The 14,615-nt window shown below is 34.6% G+C and overlaps 1 protein-coding gene across 9 annotated transcripts in view; it reads right to left on the bottom strand.

Moving 5' to 3' along the window:
* Nucleotides 1–14,615, bottom strand: part of Scaper (S-phase cyclin A associated protein in the ER) — a 447,154-nt gene that overhangs the window by 366,612 nt on the left and 65,927 nt on the right. For all 9 annotated transcript variants that reach the window (XR_013090777.1, XM_076851161.1, XM_076851163.1 and 6 more), the window contains one exon: nt 3,080–3,180. Coding sequence is in view for 8 of the 9 variants with exons in the window: in XM_076851161.1 (XP_076707276.1) it covers nt 3,080–3,180 (101 nt within the window). In the remaining variant the exon portion in view is untranslated. The remainder of the gene's footprint in view (nt 1–3,079; nt 3,181–14,615) is intronic.

Raw genomic sequence — 14,615 nt, 5'->3', positions numbered from 1 at the left:
GACACAGAGACCAATCCACAAAATTACAACTACCTTATTTTAAACAAAGGTGCTAAAAGCATGCAATGGAGAAAGGAGAGCATCTTCAACAAATGGTGCTGGGAGAACTGGAAATCCATATGCAACAAAATGAAATTGAATCCCTTTCTCTCATCATGCACAAAAGTTAAGTCAAAATGGATCAAGGAGCTAGGAATCAAACCAGAGATTCTGCATCTAATAGAAATGTACCTTAACTTCTATTCCTCCTTTTTCACTGGCACCAGAACCAATCTCAGATAACAGGGTGCAAATCTCTAATGAAAAGAGTCTCCCTAAGTATATCGTCTCTATTTCTCAGATTCTGTCACTTCCCTTGGTCTCCCGCTTCTTATGTTCCATTCAATCTAATGATCAGGATTTTTCCTATATCATTAAAAAAGTGATACTATTAGAAATAAGAAATTTCAGATAAAACATTATTCAAAAGTATAAATATATTAACAATGTATTATCAAGTGACCTTTCAGAAAATCTATAACAAAGTATACTTTGCTATCAAATGACATTTCTCTTCAACCTTGCCAATAGGTAGCATTCTCTTTTAAAATTTTAATTGAAAAAATAGTATTTCACTGTCTTTTCAAGTTTTATATGTTCATTACCATAAAAAGCAAGGCTGAATGTTATTACCAGCCATTTGGATTTTTCTTTTGGGATTCACATATTGGCATCTTTAGCCCATTTTCCCCACTGGAATTTGTATCATTTTCCAATTGGATAGAAACACTTTACCAATACTGCTATTATTACTATTATGGCTGTAAATCCATTGGCATTAGTACTGCAACTATTTCACCTTTTTTTTTTTTTATCTTTTACACAGAAAGTCATTATTGTTAAATCAGATGAATCAATGTTTTCATTTGTAGTTTATACTTTTATCAAGTCCTTACCTATGATACAAACATATAAATATTTATCAATATTCTCTTCTTTATTTAAGAATTAAACCTTTATTTTTTGTTTATTTGGTTTTTTATGTGGTGCTGAGGATTGAACCCAGTGCCTTACCCCTGCTAGGCAAGCACTCTACCAGTGAGCTGTAACCCTCTCTTCTTTATTTATAATTTTATTTTTTAACCTTTAAATCTCAAGTCTACTAAAATGAGTTTTGATGCATAATTTGAAGAATATGAGACAAATGATTATGTCTTCGGGAAATTTAAAGTTGCTGCCCATATCTGGGAGCTGCCTTTTAAGTAAAACAGAAGAAATGCCAATAACTGACTAAAATAAAGATGGTCAGGTACATTTTTGAATCATAGGGTCAGGACAGGGATGGTAACTACATAGTTTGGGCCTGGATTTGGTCTCTGAATCTTTTTCAATATGATTTTCTTTAAAAAAAAATCTATTTTTAATGCATTAGTGGTTACATTTAGGCCATTTTGAATATTAAAAAAAAACTCAAACAAGTTAAACAAAAAATGAAAAGAAAAAGGAAATTAAGATTTACTGTAAGGATACAAACTATGAAAGATCAAGGACATCTAAGGGGAGAGTAAAACCAGAATCAGGACTCATGAGAATTAGACTTAGAATAGATCTAGGCTTTAAAGCAACAACATTGAGCTCTTGTTGACCACATGATTTCTCTCATCTCTGCTTCTCTCTGTAAATTTATTCCATTTTCTTTTAACCTGCAATCCTCTACTTATCATCTCAAGGGCAATAAAGCTATTGGCCCGTATCAGAATAATAATCTCTTAGCTTGGTTTAACCCAGGAAAAACTCACCTCCAAACCTATTACTAAGAACAGGGGTAAAACTATTTGGTATAAGAAAAAGACACCTACATCTGACCCATCCAGGGACTGTGGATGAAGCAAGCAACCAAAATTTGCATCATGACTTGGAACAATGGCACATACCTATATCCCAGAGCTACTGGGAAGGTTGAGACAAGAGGATCATGAATTTTAAAGCCAGCCTTCATAATTGAGCAAGATTCTTTCTCAAAAAATAAAAAGGGCTGGGGATGCAACTCAGTAGTAAAGTGTCCCTGGGTTCAAGACCTAGCACTGAAAACTAATTTTTTTTCATCATGAGATGTAAAAATATTTTAAAAGATCCACCTATCACAATTTTCCTGGATTTGGTTTCCTGCGAATTCAGTTCTCTGGATTTTAACCTTGGGATTCCTTTAGCCACGTGATTCCCCAGGAGGTTAACCAATTAGGATGAACCAGAAGATGCCTTCCCTAGTAAAAGGTTCCATCCACTGAAACTAAAACAAGGTTAAATTCAAAATAAAGTGGCAACAAAGTCCTGTTTTCTCTGGGTAAAAAGGAATCCTATTCATGAGAGCATCACTTTCATGATTTAATCACCTCCTAAAGGTCCAGACTCTATACTATCACATCAGCAATTAAATTTCAACATATGGATTTGGGGGACATATTCAAGCCACAGCACAAATGATACCCTTCAGGAAGGCAGGAACTGTTTCTGTCCTTTACACTATAACAGTCCCTTAGCCTGTTATAGAACATTCAGATATTGTGTGCTGATTCCAAATTAATCTAAAGTTTTCTAAAGAAAATTTGATATTTCACTACTCATTTAATCAAAAATCATCAATTTTATTCATAGTCTTTCACCATGACAAGATATGGCTGTTTAATTTACTCCCCTCATCTGAAAGACCAATCACTTGGAAAAACCCATCACATCCTTTAAATACTTCTACATCCTCTATGAAATCTCTCCTGATCTATCCTCCAAAAGAAATCTGACCTTCATTGAACACCCATAGTTATTTTCTGTACTAATAGATTCTATTTTATCATATCATTAGACTAGAAATTCCATAAAAGTATAAATGTGTCATATACAGCAATTAAAGGTCTATACTAAATAATGTACCTTGCACCTTCAGGTACCCAATAAATGTTTGTTGTTAAACCAAATGAGAAATTCAGCACCCAAACTTGTTTTTACAAGTTTCAAGTCAATCTGAGGTTAAGGCCATCAAAAATTTCAATGATTGCTATTAAAACTGCTTAATACTATAAATACAAATATCAGAGCAAATTACCTGCTTTGAGCATCAGTCTTCTCTAGCTTTTCCTGAAGTTGAATCCAGTCAATCAGTGCTTTGAAATCTCTCACATAATTATCCAGCATCATTAACACCTCCTAATTTAAACAAAAAAAAAAAAAATTAACTTCCATTTTAAGAGAAAAACATTTAAAAAAAAATTATTAGAGTGAAGGACTTACAAATTAATAATGTTTCAACTACATTCATTGAAGAAGCTGAACATCTGAATTGCCTACTGATCTAGTTTTTGTTCTCTTTGGGTATTTTTCCCCCCGCCTCCATTTTCACTTTGGTTTAAAAAAAAAAAAAAAAAAAACGAAGAATATGAAGTCAAGAGTCTAAAGACCAAGAAATGGCATTGATATGCCTTCTCAAGACCTCTCCAGTAGTAATCCTCTTAACCTGTTTATTGTATATTAATATACACAAAAGGGGCTGGAATTGTGGCTCAGTGGTAGAGCACATGCCTTGCACGTGTAAGGCACTGGGTTTGATCCTCAGCACCAGATAAAAATAATAAAGGTACTGTGTCCCATCTACAACCAAAAACATATTTTTAAAAAAGTGCACAAAGGCTGGGGATGTGGCTCAAGCGGTCGCTGGGTTCGATCCTCAGCACCACATACAAATAAAATAGAGATGTTGTGTCCACTGAAAACTAGAAAATAAATGTTAAAAAAAATTCTCTCTCTCACTCTCTCTCTTTAAAAAAAAAAAGTGCACAAAACATACATGTGCAGAAAATTACAAAGAAAAGAATCCATGTAAAACACCACAAAGGGCACAAACAAACAAATTACTACAAAGCAAAGATGCATGTAAACATCACCTATGACATCACCTATAATAGTACCAATCTAAAGTTCCTTGGCATCTCCTCCCAATCCCTATGTCATTTGTTTTCCAGGGTACCACAGCCTTGGCTTCTACCATGTTATCTTACCTAATTGCCCTGGCTGATACTGAATAAAGGGGTTAAGAGGAGACAACATTGTCTTACTCCTGATCCTATAGGGGAAAGATTTCAGTCTTTCAAAATCGAGTTTGATGTTAGCTGTGGGTTTCTCATATATACTATTTATCAGGTTAAGGATGATTTCTATTTTTGAACTGGGTACTTAGAACACTGGTTTGTAGGTTTTTGTTGTTGTTGTTCACTTCAAATATATGCATTTTAATGCTATAAAGTTTCTCTTAAGCATTACTGTTCTTATTATCATTCAATTCAAATTTTATCTAATTCCTGCTATAATTTTTTCCTTAATAAATGAATTATTCAGAAGTATTTTCTGGAGTTTCTTCTTTAGGAATTCTATCTTATCATGGATTAAGCCCCTATAATTCTTAATCACCTAAGAATCCTTCACTATCTTAAGCTTTCAGAAGATTTGTTATAAATCAGCTAGATTTTCTAGTTACCTTCAATGGGAGAATTGGCCTCATCATCACTACTGGAAGTAGAAGGAAAATTTTTACCAGTGATTTGGGTAAAGAAATACATGGCATGTTCATCCAATATACAGATGAAACAAAACTATGGTAGACAAGAGAATCAGAAAACAGGAAAAATAAATCTGCACTATTCAATATGATAATCACTTCCTACTGGTGCTACTGAGTTCTCAAAATGTAACTAGTGTGAACTGACTTAGGCTCAGACCATATGTTACCCAAGCTGGCCTCAAACTTGTAAATCTCTTGCTTCAGCCAGGCCCCCAAGTAGCTGGGATAACAGACATTTACCACTGTCCTGTATATATATACTATCTTAATAATGTTCATATTGATTACATCTAGAAAGAATACACACATACACACACGTTTATGTGTGTGTGTGTGTGTGTAAATATATACATGTTTGTGTATGTGTATGTGTATGTGTATGTGTATGTGTATGGACAAGTATGTATGTGCATGAGTGTGTGGGTGTATCCCAAGTATTAGGGATTGAGCCAGGACCTGGTGAATGCTAGGTGAGTACTCTACCACTAATTCACATCCCCAGTGCCCCCATGCCCCATTCCCATTTATTTTTTTTTTTTAATTTTGAGAGAGGGTCTCACTAAGTTACCCAAATTGATCTTAGACTTGCAACCTCCTGTCTCAGCCTCCCAAGTAGTAGGATAACAGGTGTGCACCACCATGCTATTTATCTTAATAATGTTCTATTGATTGCATCTTTAAAGAATATTTTGATACATTAGGCTAAATAAAATATATTTTTAAAATTAATTTTACCTGTTACTTGTAATTTTTTAACCTGGTTAACAGAAAGTTTAAGAGTACATAATGGTTCACATTATATTTCCAATAGCAATCACTATTCTAGACACTCTAAAGTAATTTTAGGAAAATCTAAAAAGATAGGATTTTATGATGAAAAAAAAATCAGGTTTACTCTTTAATACTAAAACTAACTCCAATACAGTACTGGGAGAAAGTTGACCTTAATAACACAGGGCACTTATAAAAACAAAAGACCTGAAACTGTAAAATTACCAGGAAAAAAAAACAGGGGGAAGTTCTATGATATTGGTTCCAGAAATGATCTTTTTAGATAAGTCCCCAAAAACACAGACAACAAAGGTAAAAATAGACAAAAGAGATTACAGCAAACTAAAAAGTTTCTGCAAATCAAAAGAAACAACAACAAAAAAATGGGGAATGAGATGGACATCATTGCCCTAAGCACATGTATAAAGTCATGAATGCTGTGAATATACCTTGTGTACAACCAGAGATATGAAAAATTGGGCTCTATATGTGTAATATTAATTGTAATAAATTAGAATAAAAAATTTAAAGAAAAAGAAATAACAGAGTGAATAAACAACCTATGGAATGGGAGAAAAATATCTACAAACCATACATCTGACACAGGGTTAATATCCAGAAAAATATAAGGAATTCAACTCATTAACAAGAGTACTCACTTTAAAAATTGTTAAAGGCCAGTTATCAAATGAAGTTATCAAATGAAGATTTACAAATGGCAAACATGTAATGAAAGAGTAACAAACATAACTAATCATGAAAGAAATGCAAATTAAAACCACAGTGAGAGGCTGGGGCTGTAGCTCAGAGGTAGAGCACTTGCCTTGCATATGTGAGACCCTGGGTTTGATCCTCAGCACCACACGAAAATAAATACATAAAGTAAAGGTACTGTTGTCCTTGTACAACTAAAAACAATTTTTAAAAAATACAGTGAAATACCATCTCACATTTCAGGATAGCTTTTATTAAAAAAAAATTAAGATAAACTGGCATAGTGTGTACACCTGTAATCCCAGTAACTCAGGAGGCTGAGGCAGGAGGATCACACATTTGAGGCCAGCGTGAACAATTTAGCAAGATCCTAACTCAGAATAAAAAATAAAAGAGGGTAGGAATGTAGTTCAGTGTAAGAGTACTCCAGGGTTCAATCCCAAATACTGAGGGGGTGGGGGGCTGGGGTAGAAAGGGAAGGAAGGAAGAAAGAAGAAGGAGAAAGAAAAGAAAGATTAGTGTTGACAACAATGTGGAGAAAGCAAATATTTGTACACTGTTCGTAGGAATGTGAATTAGTACAGCCATTATACAAAACAGTATAGAAATGCCTCAAAATTAAAAATAGAATGACCATATGATCCCACAATGCAATCTTTGGATACATGCCCAAAGGATCTAAATATATCAAAGAGATATCTGCACTTTCATGTTCATCATATCATTCTGCACAATAATCAAAATACTGAATCTATGTAAGTGTCTATCAATGAATGAATGAATGAAAAAAATGTGGTACATGTCTGGACACACATACACATACACACACAGGCACAACACAAATGAACTACTACTCAGCCTTTAAAAAAAAAAAAAAGAAGGAATCCTGTCAGTTGTAACAATACAGATAAACCTGGAAGGCATTATATTAAATGAAATGAGTTAGGCACAGAAACACAAATAGGAAATCTCATTTGTATGTGAATTCTAAAAGAAGTTGAACTCATAGAAATAAAGAATAGAATGGTGGTTAACAGGAACTGTGATGAGCAGGAATAGCTGGGGAGATTCTGGTCAAAGGAAAAACTCAGGCAGCAGGAGATCTACTGACCACTGTTAATAATAATGTTTTATATTCTAAAAGTGTTATGAGTAGATTTTAGGTGTTCTCTTCACAAACAGAGGATAAGCAATATGAGACGGTTCACACTTAATTACCTTTATTTAGCTATTCATAACTTACACATATATCAAAAATAATTTCTATGCGATAATTAAATATAATTTTTGCCTATTTTAATTAACTAATTAAAAAACAAGACCCAATTATAGATCTACAAGAAATAGAAATTCAGTATAAAGACACAAATATATTAAAAGTAAATAGATGAAGAAAAATACACCATGTTAACACTAATGAAAAGAAAACAAGAGTAACTATTAATTTCAGAACAGTTAAAAGCTAGAAAAGTTATCAGGAATAAATAAGGGCACCACACATTCACAAAGGGGTAAACTCTCCAGGAAATAGAATAATTCTTAATATATATATGTACCTAATAATACTTTATCAGAATACACAAGGCAAAAACTGAAAGAACTGCAAAGAAAAGTGGATGAATCCAGTACTGTACTTGAAGAGTTCAACAACTACTAGTAATGCACAAAATCAGCAAGTAGAAAATCAGTAATTAACAATATCATCAGTCGATTGGACAAAATAAATATCCACTGACTACTTCATCTATCAACAGCTGAATACACATTCATTCTGGGTCAGAAAACACATGTTAAAAAATGTAAAAGAATAGAAATCACATAACGTCTGCTCGAAAACCACAATGGACTTAACCCATAAATCAATGTCAGAATTAAATAATACTTTTCTAAATAACTTGAGTCTAAGAAAGCAATCTCAAAAGAAATTTTAGAATTTTAAACAAAATTAAAATGAAAACAATTTATCAAAACTTATGTGATGCAGCAAAAACAGTACTCATGGGGAAACTGTTAGACCAAACGCATATACTAGAAAATAAAAAATATCTAAAATCAATCAGTTAAGTTTGGTCCTAAGGAAACTAGAAAAAAAAAAGCAAATTTAATCCAAGATAATAAGAAATAATAAAACTGGAATAGGAATCAAATGAAATTGAAACAGAAAATCAATCAAGTTAACAAAAGCAAAAGCTGGTGCTTTGAAAAGATCAGCATCTAGCCAAGCTAAGGGAGTACATGAATTAAATGAAAGCAGTGACATCACTATAGACTCCAGTCATCAAAAGTATAACAAAAGAATAATATGAACAACTTTATGCCCATAAATTTGATAACCTAAAGGTAAGGGTACAACTCCTCAAAAGAAGCAAACTACAGGAGCCGGGGTTGTGACTCACTTGCCTAGCATGTGTGAAGCACTGGGTTCTATGCCCGGCACCAATAAAAAATAATAAAAACAAATAAATAAAGGTATTGTGTCCATGTACAACTAAAAAACATTTTCAAAAAAAGAAATAAACTGCAAAACTTCACACACAAAAAAATCTTATAGACCTATGAAATTAATTAATAATTAATAACGTTCCAAAGCAGAAAGCACTGGCCCAAATGCATTAAGTGATGAATTCTACCAAACATTCAAGGAAGATATGATACCAACTCCTTACAATATCTTTCAGAAGACAGAAGCAGAGGAAATACCTTCTAACTCATTTTATAAAGCTAACATTAACAAGACAGAGAAAACTAGAAGTCATTACCTCTCAAAAACACAGAAAATCAAAATATTAGCAAATCAAATCCAACAATGTATACAAAGAATTAACCACCATGACCAAGTGAGATTTATCCCAGTTATGCAAGGCTGATTCTTTGAAAATCAAAGAAAATAATGCACCACAAGAAAAATCATGTGATCATTAATAGATGCAGAAAAAGCATTTGATTAAAACCCAATACCCATTCATATTGGGGGGAAAAAAACTCTCAATGTGTATGAAGAGAAACTTCCTCAATTTGATAAAGAATACCTATAAGAAACTTACAGCTGACATATACTTATGGTAAGAAACTAGAAGCTGTTCCACTAAGATCAGTAATAAGCTAAAGATGTTCTGTATCACCAAATCCTACCTAATGCAATATGGAGGGGAGACGAAATAAAAAATACACAGACTGTGAGTGAAGAAATAAAACTGTCTATGTTTGCAGATGAAATGATTGTCTATGTTGAAAAGTCAAATCTGGAACTAATAAGCAAGTATAACAAGATTGCAAGATACAAGGGTAATGTACAAAAGCCAATCGCTTTCCTAGATACTAGTAACGAACAAACGGAATTGGAAATTTAAAACACAATACTAGATGTTAGAAAGATGGCAAGATTGGAGGCTTCTGGTTTTTCTTACTCTCACGATGCAATGGATAAATATCTACCCATGGATCAAATGCCACTGAGGGATAGCCAGAAACCAGTTAAAAGATTTCCACAGGCCAGATAACTGAGAAAATGTCCACATCAAAGTGAAAAAGCACCACACAAACACCACCCTGGGCAAGGTACCTTATAACTGGGAAGGAATCCTCAACTCCCAGCTTCTCCCTGAAGAAAGAGGGAAAAGGGGTTAAACCACACCTACACAGCCCCAATTTTATGATTACCACAAGAAAATCACCCAGCTCTGGGAGCGAAATTGCCTCAGTATTCCTGAGTCTCCAAGATCACAGAGAACAAAGAGTCGATTTTAAATGAGTATGAGCTCACTTCCAGCAGCTAACACCCTAGGATCAAGGAAGAGAGAAAGGTAAAATCTCCCAGTTCCTGTTTCCTCATGGTTTGTATGCACATTTTTCCAGCTGCTGCCTAAGGACTGGATTTAAAACTAGCCTTCATCTGAGAGCTACTAAGTCAGGTAAACAACAAACTTCTTGGAGCCTGAAAGGGTATGTGGGCAATTCCTGACCCTTTCTCCCACAGACTTAAACAACAATAAAACTAAAACTAAAGATTCTCCTTAGAAGGAGTTTGTGCCTGTCGAGTGCTTCAGCTTTTACAACTCCCACCAAATGAACTGGCTCCTAAATCACCTAGCTCTGGGAATTGATGGGGTTCTACATTTGTGAATTTTCCTAAACTACTGTGATCAAGAAGATAATTTGTAATTGGGTACCCTTCCAGTAGGTATACTCCCAAGCTTAGCACTCAGAAAATAGGCAAAAACTCCAGGCTTCCAGTTTCTCCCTGAAGGGGGCTAACTGCACACATATGTCTTGCTTGACTTTTCCAGCTGCTACCTGTATGTCCGGTCATTAATTAGCCTGCATTTGGGGGCCAAAAAAAAATCAATCATTAGTCTTCTCAGACCTGAATGGGCATGTGGGTACTTCACACATCCTATGGAATTGCTGCAAAAATATAGCCAAAGAGTCAGCTACCCCACCTATCTTTGAGGACAGGGCAGACATCTGTCAGGCTCCTCAGGCCACCAAAAAAACAAACCAACAGGCTAAAAGATTTTGCAGTCTGAACAAGAAAATACTGAAGCACACATTTAACACCTCAACATTTTCAGTTGTTTTTTTTTTTTTTTTTTTGGGGGGGGGGGGATGGTGAGGTTGGTACTAGGGATCAAACTCAAGGCCTCAAGGCATGGTAGGCAAGCATTCTATCACTGAGCCCACATTCCCAGCCCTCCAGTTGTATCTTCAGAAAGTACCTTTTATCTCATTTGTCTGAAGGCATTAAAAGGATTTAGCACATGGTAAGTTGGTGGCCACTAAGAACAAAGATAAGTTTAGATAAGCCCAAAGCCTTAAGAGGCATCTAGAATCTGGCTGAGCTGTTAAGATCTATCTACTACACAAGGCCAATATGACAAGACTGGAAGAGGCAGATTCCTTATTTACTGCAATAAATAAGGATATTTACAAACAGTAAAAAAGAAAGAAACAAACAAACATACAAGCAAATATGTTCCAAATGAAAGAATAAGATAAACCTCCAGACACTGGTCCTAAAGCAATGGAGATACATAATTTAGCCAACAGAATTCAAATGAATACTCATAAAGATGCTCACCAAGGTCAGGAAAATACCACATGAACAAACTGAGTATTTCAATAAAGACAGTATAATAATTGAATTTTAAAATGCAATCTAGTAGTTAGAAAGCAGATCAAATGAAGTGGAAGAAAAGATGGCAAATTCAAAGACAGGTTACTGGAAACCATCCAACCTAAGAAATAAAAAAGCAAAAAGATGAAGAAGAGTGAAGACAGCTGAAGGAACTTATGGGGCAGCATCAAGTGGGAAATGTAAGTACACTACTGGAGTTAAAGAAGGAGAGAAAAAAAGAGAAAGAAACAAAAAGTTTATTTTTAAAGAACAAATAACAGCTAAGCATGTTGGCACACACCTGTAATTCCAGGCACTTCAGGAGGCTAAGGCAGGAGGTTCACAAGATCAAGGTCACCCTCTAAAATACAGTGAAACCCTAAGTAACTTAGAACTTGTCTCAAAACTTAATAATAATAATAATAATAATGAAAAAAGAGGAGGGGCAGGGGATGGGGATGTAGCTCAGTGGTAAAGCACCCCTAGGTTCAATCTCTAGTACCAAAAGCAAACAAAAAACTTACCTAAAAAAAAAAAAAAAAACACAGCTGAAAACTTCAAAAACCTGAGGAAGAAAACAGAAATCCAGATCCAGAAAGCCCAAGTGATATTAAATGACACAAATCCAGTCAGAATTACACCAAGACACGTTTATGCTCAAATTTTCAAAAGTTAGGATTTTGAAAGGAGCAAGACAAAAGTGACTTCTTATTATAGTCCCCCTACCCACTATCAACAGACTGTTCACTAGAAACCTTATAACTCTCAAAGGAGTGGTATAATAGATTCAAAATACTAAATAAAAAGTGTCATTAAAGAATATAAGGTCCAGTAAACCTGAAATGAAGACTTTCACAGACAATGGTTAAGGGAGTTCATTACCACTAGACCTGCCTTACAGGAAATGCTAAAGAGAGTTCTTCGTGTTGAAACAAAAGGATACTAAACAGCAACATGAGACGTCTCGTTAAGATTGAAATTTGCTGGAAAAGGTAAAAATGTAAACAAAAAATATGTTTAAAAAAAACCACTATTATGTATAATTATAATGTAATAATTAAAAGAAAAAACTCAAAAAAATAATAATATTTTATGACTATAATATAGTGGTGGATAAGTCAATTAAGATCCTACCATAAAAATAAAGGACAAGCTAGGACCACCCCACCTACCCGAACAGGATCCAAGGCCCAGCCCCAGGCCTAGGACAACCCTTCCAACCAGAGAGGGACCAAGGCCAAGGTAGGTCTCTGGACCACCCAGCAGACGGGCAGACCCACACTGGAACCCAGGCCTACCTCACCTCCATCTTGGGACATTGCAGCCATCCCCATACCTCTCCCCACTAAGTAGCCTCCACCTTGGGACAACAGATAAGGCCTGGAGGCAGCTGAATCTCCGAAGAGATAACCCATCCTTTCAGCCCTATCTCTGAAAGTGGTTGTATCCATATTGGGACACCCCACTGCTATCCTGAGTTACCACCTCCATTGCCACCACCACTTTTAGATGCAAGAGCATTTATCATGGGATATTGGCCAGGGTCTAGAATTCCACACCAAGGAGAAATTCAGGTAATCTGCAGGGACACTATAAGATTATAGGGTAGAAACTGCATACCTCAGATTGACACTGTAAGAAAGGAAGACCCATAGACAACATGGAAAAACAAGGGAGGAAGTGACCCAAAACAAAGATACTATAATAATCAAATCCATGGACAGCGCAATTGACGAAATGTCAAAGGAATTCAGAATGTACATAATTAAAATGATCTACAAATTAAAGAATGAACTAAGTGAGCAAATAAAAGCAAAAATTGATCACTCCAATACAGAGATAAGAGAGCAAATACAGGCATCCACTGATCACACCAAGAAAGATAAGGGAGCAAATACAGGTAGCAAAATATTACTTCAAGAAAAAGAGATTCTGACAAAAAAAAAATCAGAAATCCTAAAATTAAAAGGTAACTATGTAAACAAAAACAAAATTAAAAATGAAAATGAAATTTAAAAACTCAATAAAAAGCATAACCAACAAACTAGATCACTTGAAAGATACATAGATAATGAAGACAAAATATACAATCTAGAAAATAAAGTTGAACACACAGTGAAGATAGTAAGAAACCATGAATAGAACATTCAAGAATTATGGGATACATCAAAAGAACAAATCTAAGATTTATTGGGATAGAGAAAGGCACAGAGATTCAAATTAAAAAAAAAGCACAATGTCTTCAATTAAATAATAACAAAAAATGTCCCAAACAAGAAGAATGAAATTGGAAAATCAAGCACAAGAGGGTTACAGGACACAAAATGTACAAAATAATAACAGATCTACTCAAAACACATTATCATGAAAATGCCTGCCATACAGAATAAGGAGAGAATTTTAAAAGCCACAAGAGAAAGAAATCAAATTACATATGGGGGAAACCAATTAAGATCTCTCGGATTTTTCAACACAGACACTGAAAGCTAGAAGTACCTGAAACAACATATACCAAACTCTGAAAGAAAATGGATGCCAACCAAGAATTTTATATCCAGCAAAATTAAATTTTAGACTTGATAACAAAATAAAAACCTTCCATGACAAACAAAAGTTAAAAGAATTTACAACTAGAGAGCTTGCACTATAGAAAATCCTCAGCAAAATATTCCATGAGGAAGAAATGGAAAACAACAAAAATCAGCAAAGGAAGGTATTACACTCAAGGAGAAAAAACAATCAAAAGAGAAACCAAGTTAAGTTAAATACAAAAAATAAACAAATATGACCAGGAATACAAATCATGTCTCAATAATAACCCTGAATGTTAATGATCTAAACTCACCAATGAAAAGACAAAAGACTGGCAGATTGGATTTTTAAAAAAAAAAAAAAAAACCAACAATATGCTGCCTTCAAGAGACTCATCTCATAGGAAAAGACATCCACAGACTGAAGGTGAAAGGTAGGGAAAAAGAAATACCACTCACATGAACCACGCAAACAAGCAGGGGTTTCTATCCTCATATCAAATAAAGTAGACTTCAAGCCAAAGTTAATCAAAAGAGAAAAGAAGGACATTTCATACTGTTAAAGGGAATGGAACCACCATTTGACCCAGCTATCTCACTCCTCGGTTTATACCCAAAGGACTTAAAAACAGCACGCAGCCACATCACTGTTTATAGCAGCAAAATTCACAACAAGATATAATACTAATAAATATATATGCCCAAAACAATGAGTGTCTACATTCATCAAACTAACTCTTCTCAAGCTCAAGAGTCAGACCACATCACAATAATTCTGGGTGATTTTAACATACCTCTTTCACCACTGGACAGATCTTCCAAACAAAAGCTGAACAAAGAAACCATAGAATTCAATAATACAATCACTAACTTAGACTTAACATACATATATATAATA

This window comes from Callospermophilus lateralis, chromosome 3, assembly GCF_048772815.1.
Source record: "Callospermophilus lateralis isolate mCalLat2 chromosome 3, mCalLat2.hap1, whole genome shotgun sequence".
Lineage (NCBI taxonomy): Eukaryota > Metazoa > Chordata > Mammalia > Rodentia > Sciuridae > Callospermophilus > Callospermophilus lateralis.
Note: the sequence above shows the minus strand (reverse complement) of the source record. Positions and strands in the feature narration are given on the sequence as shown.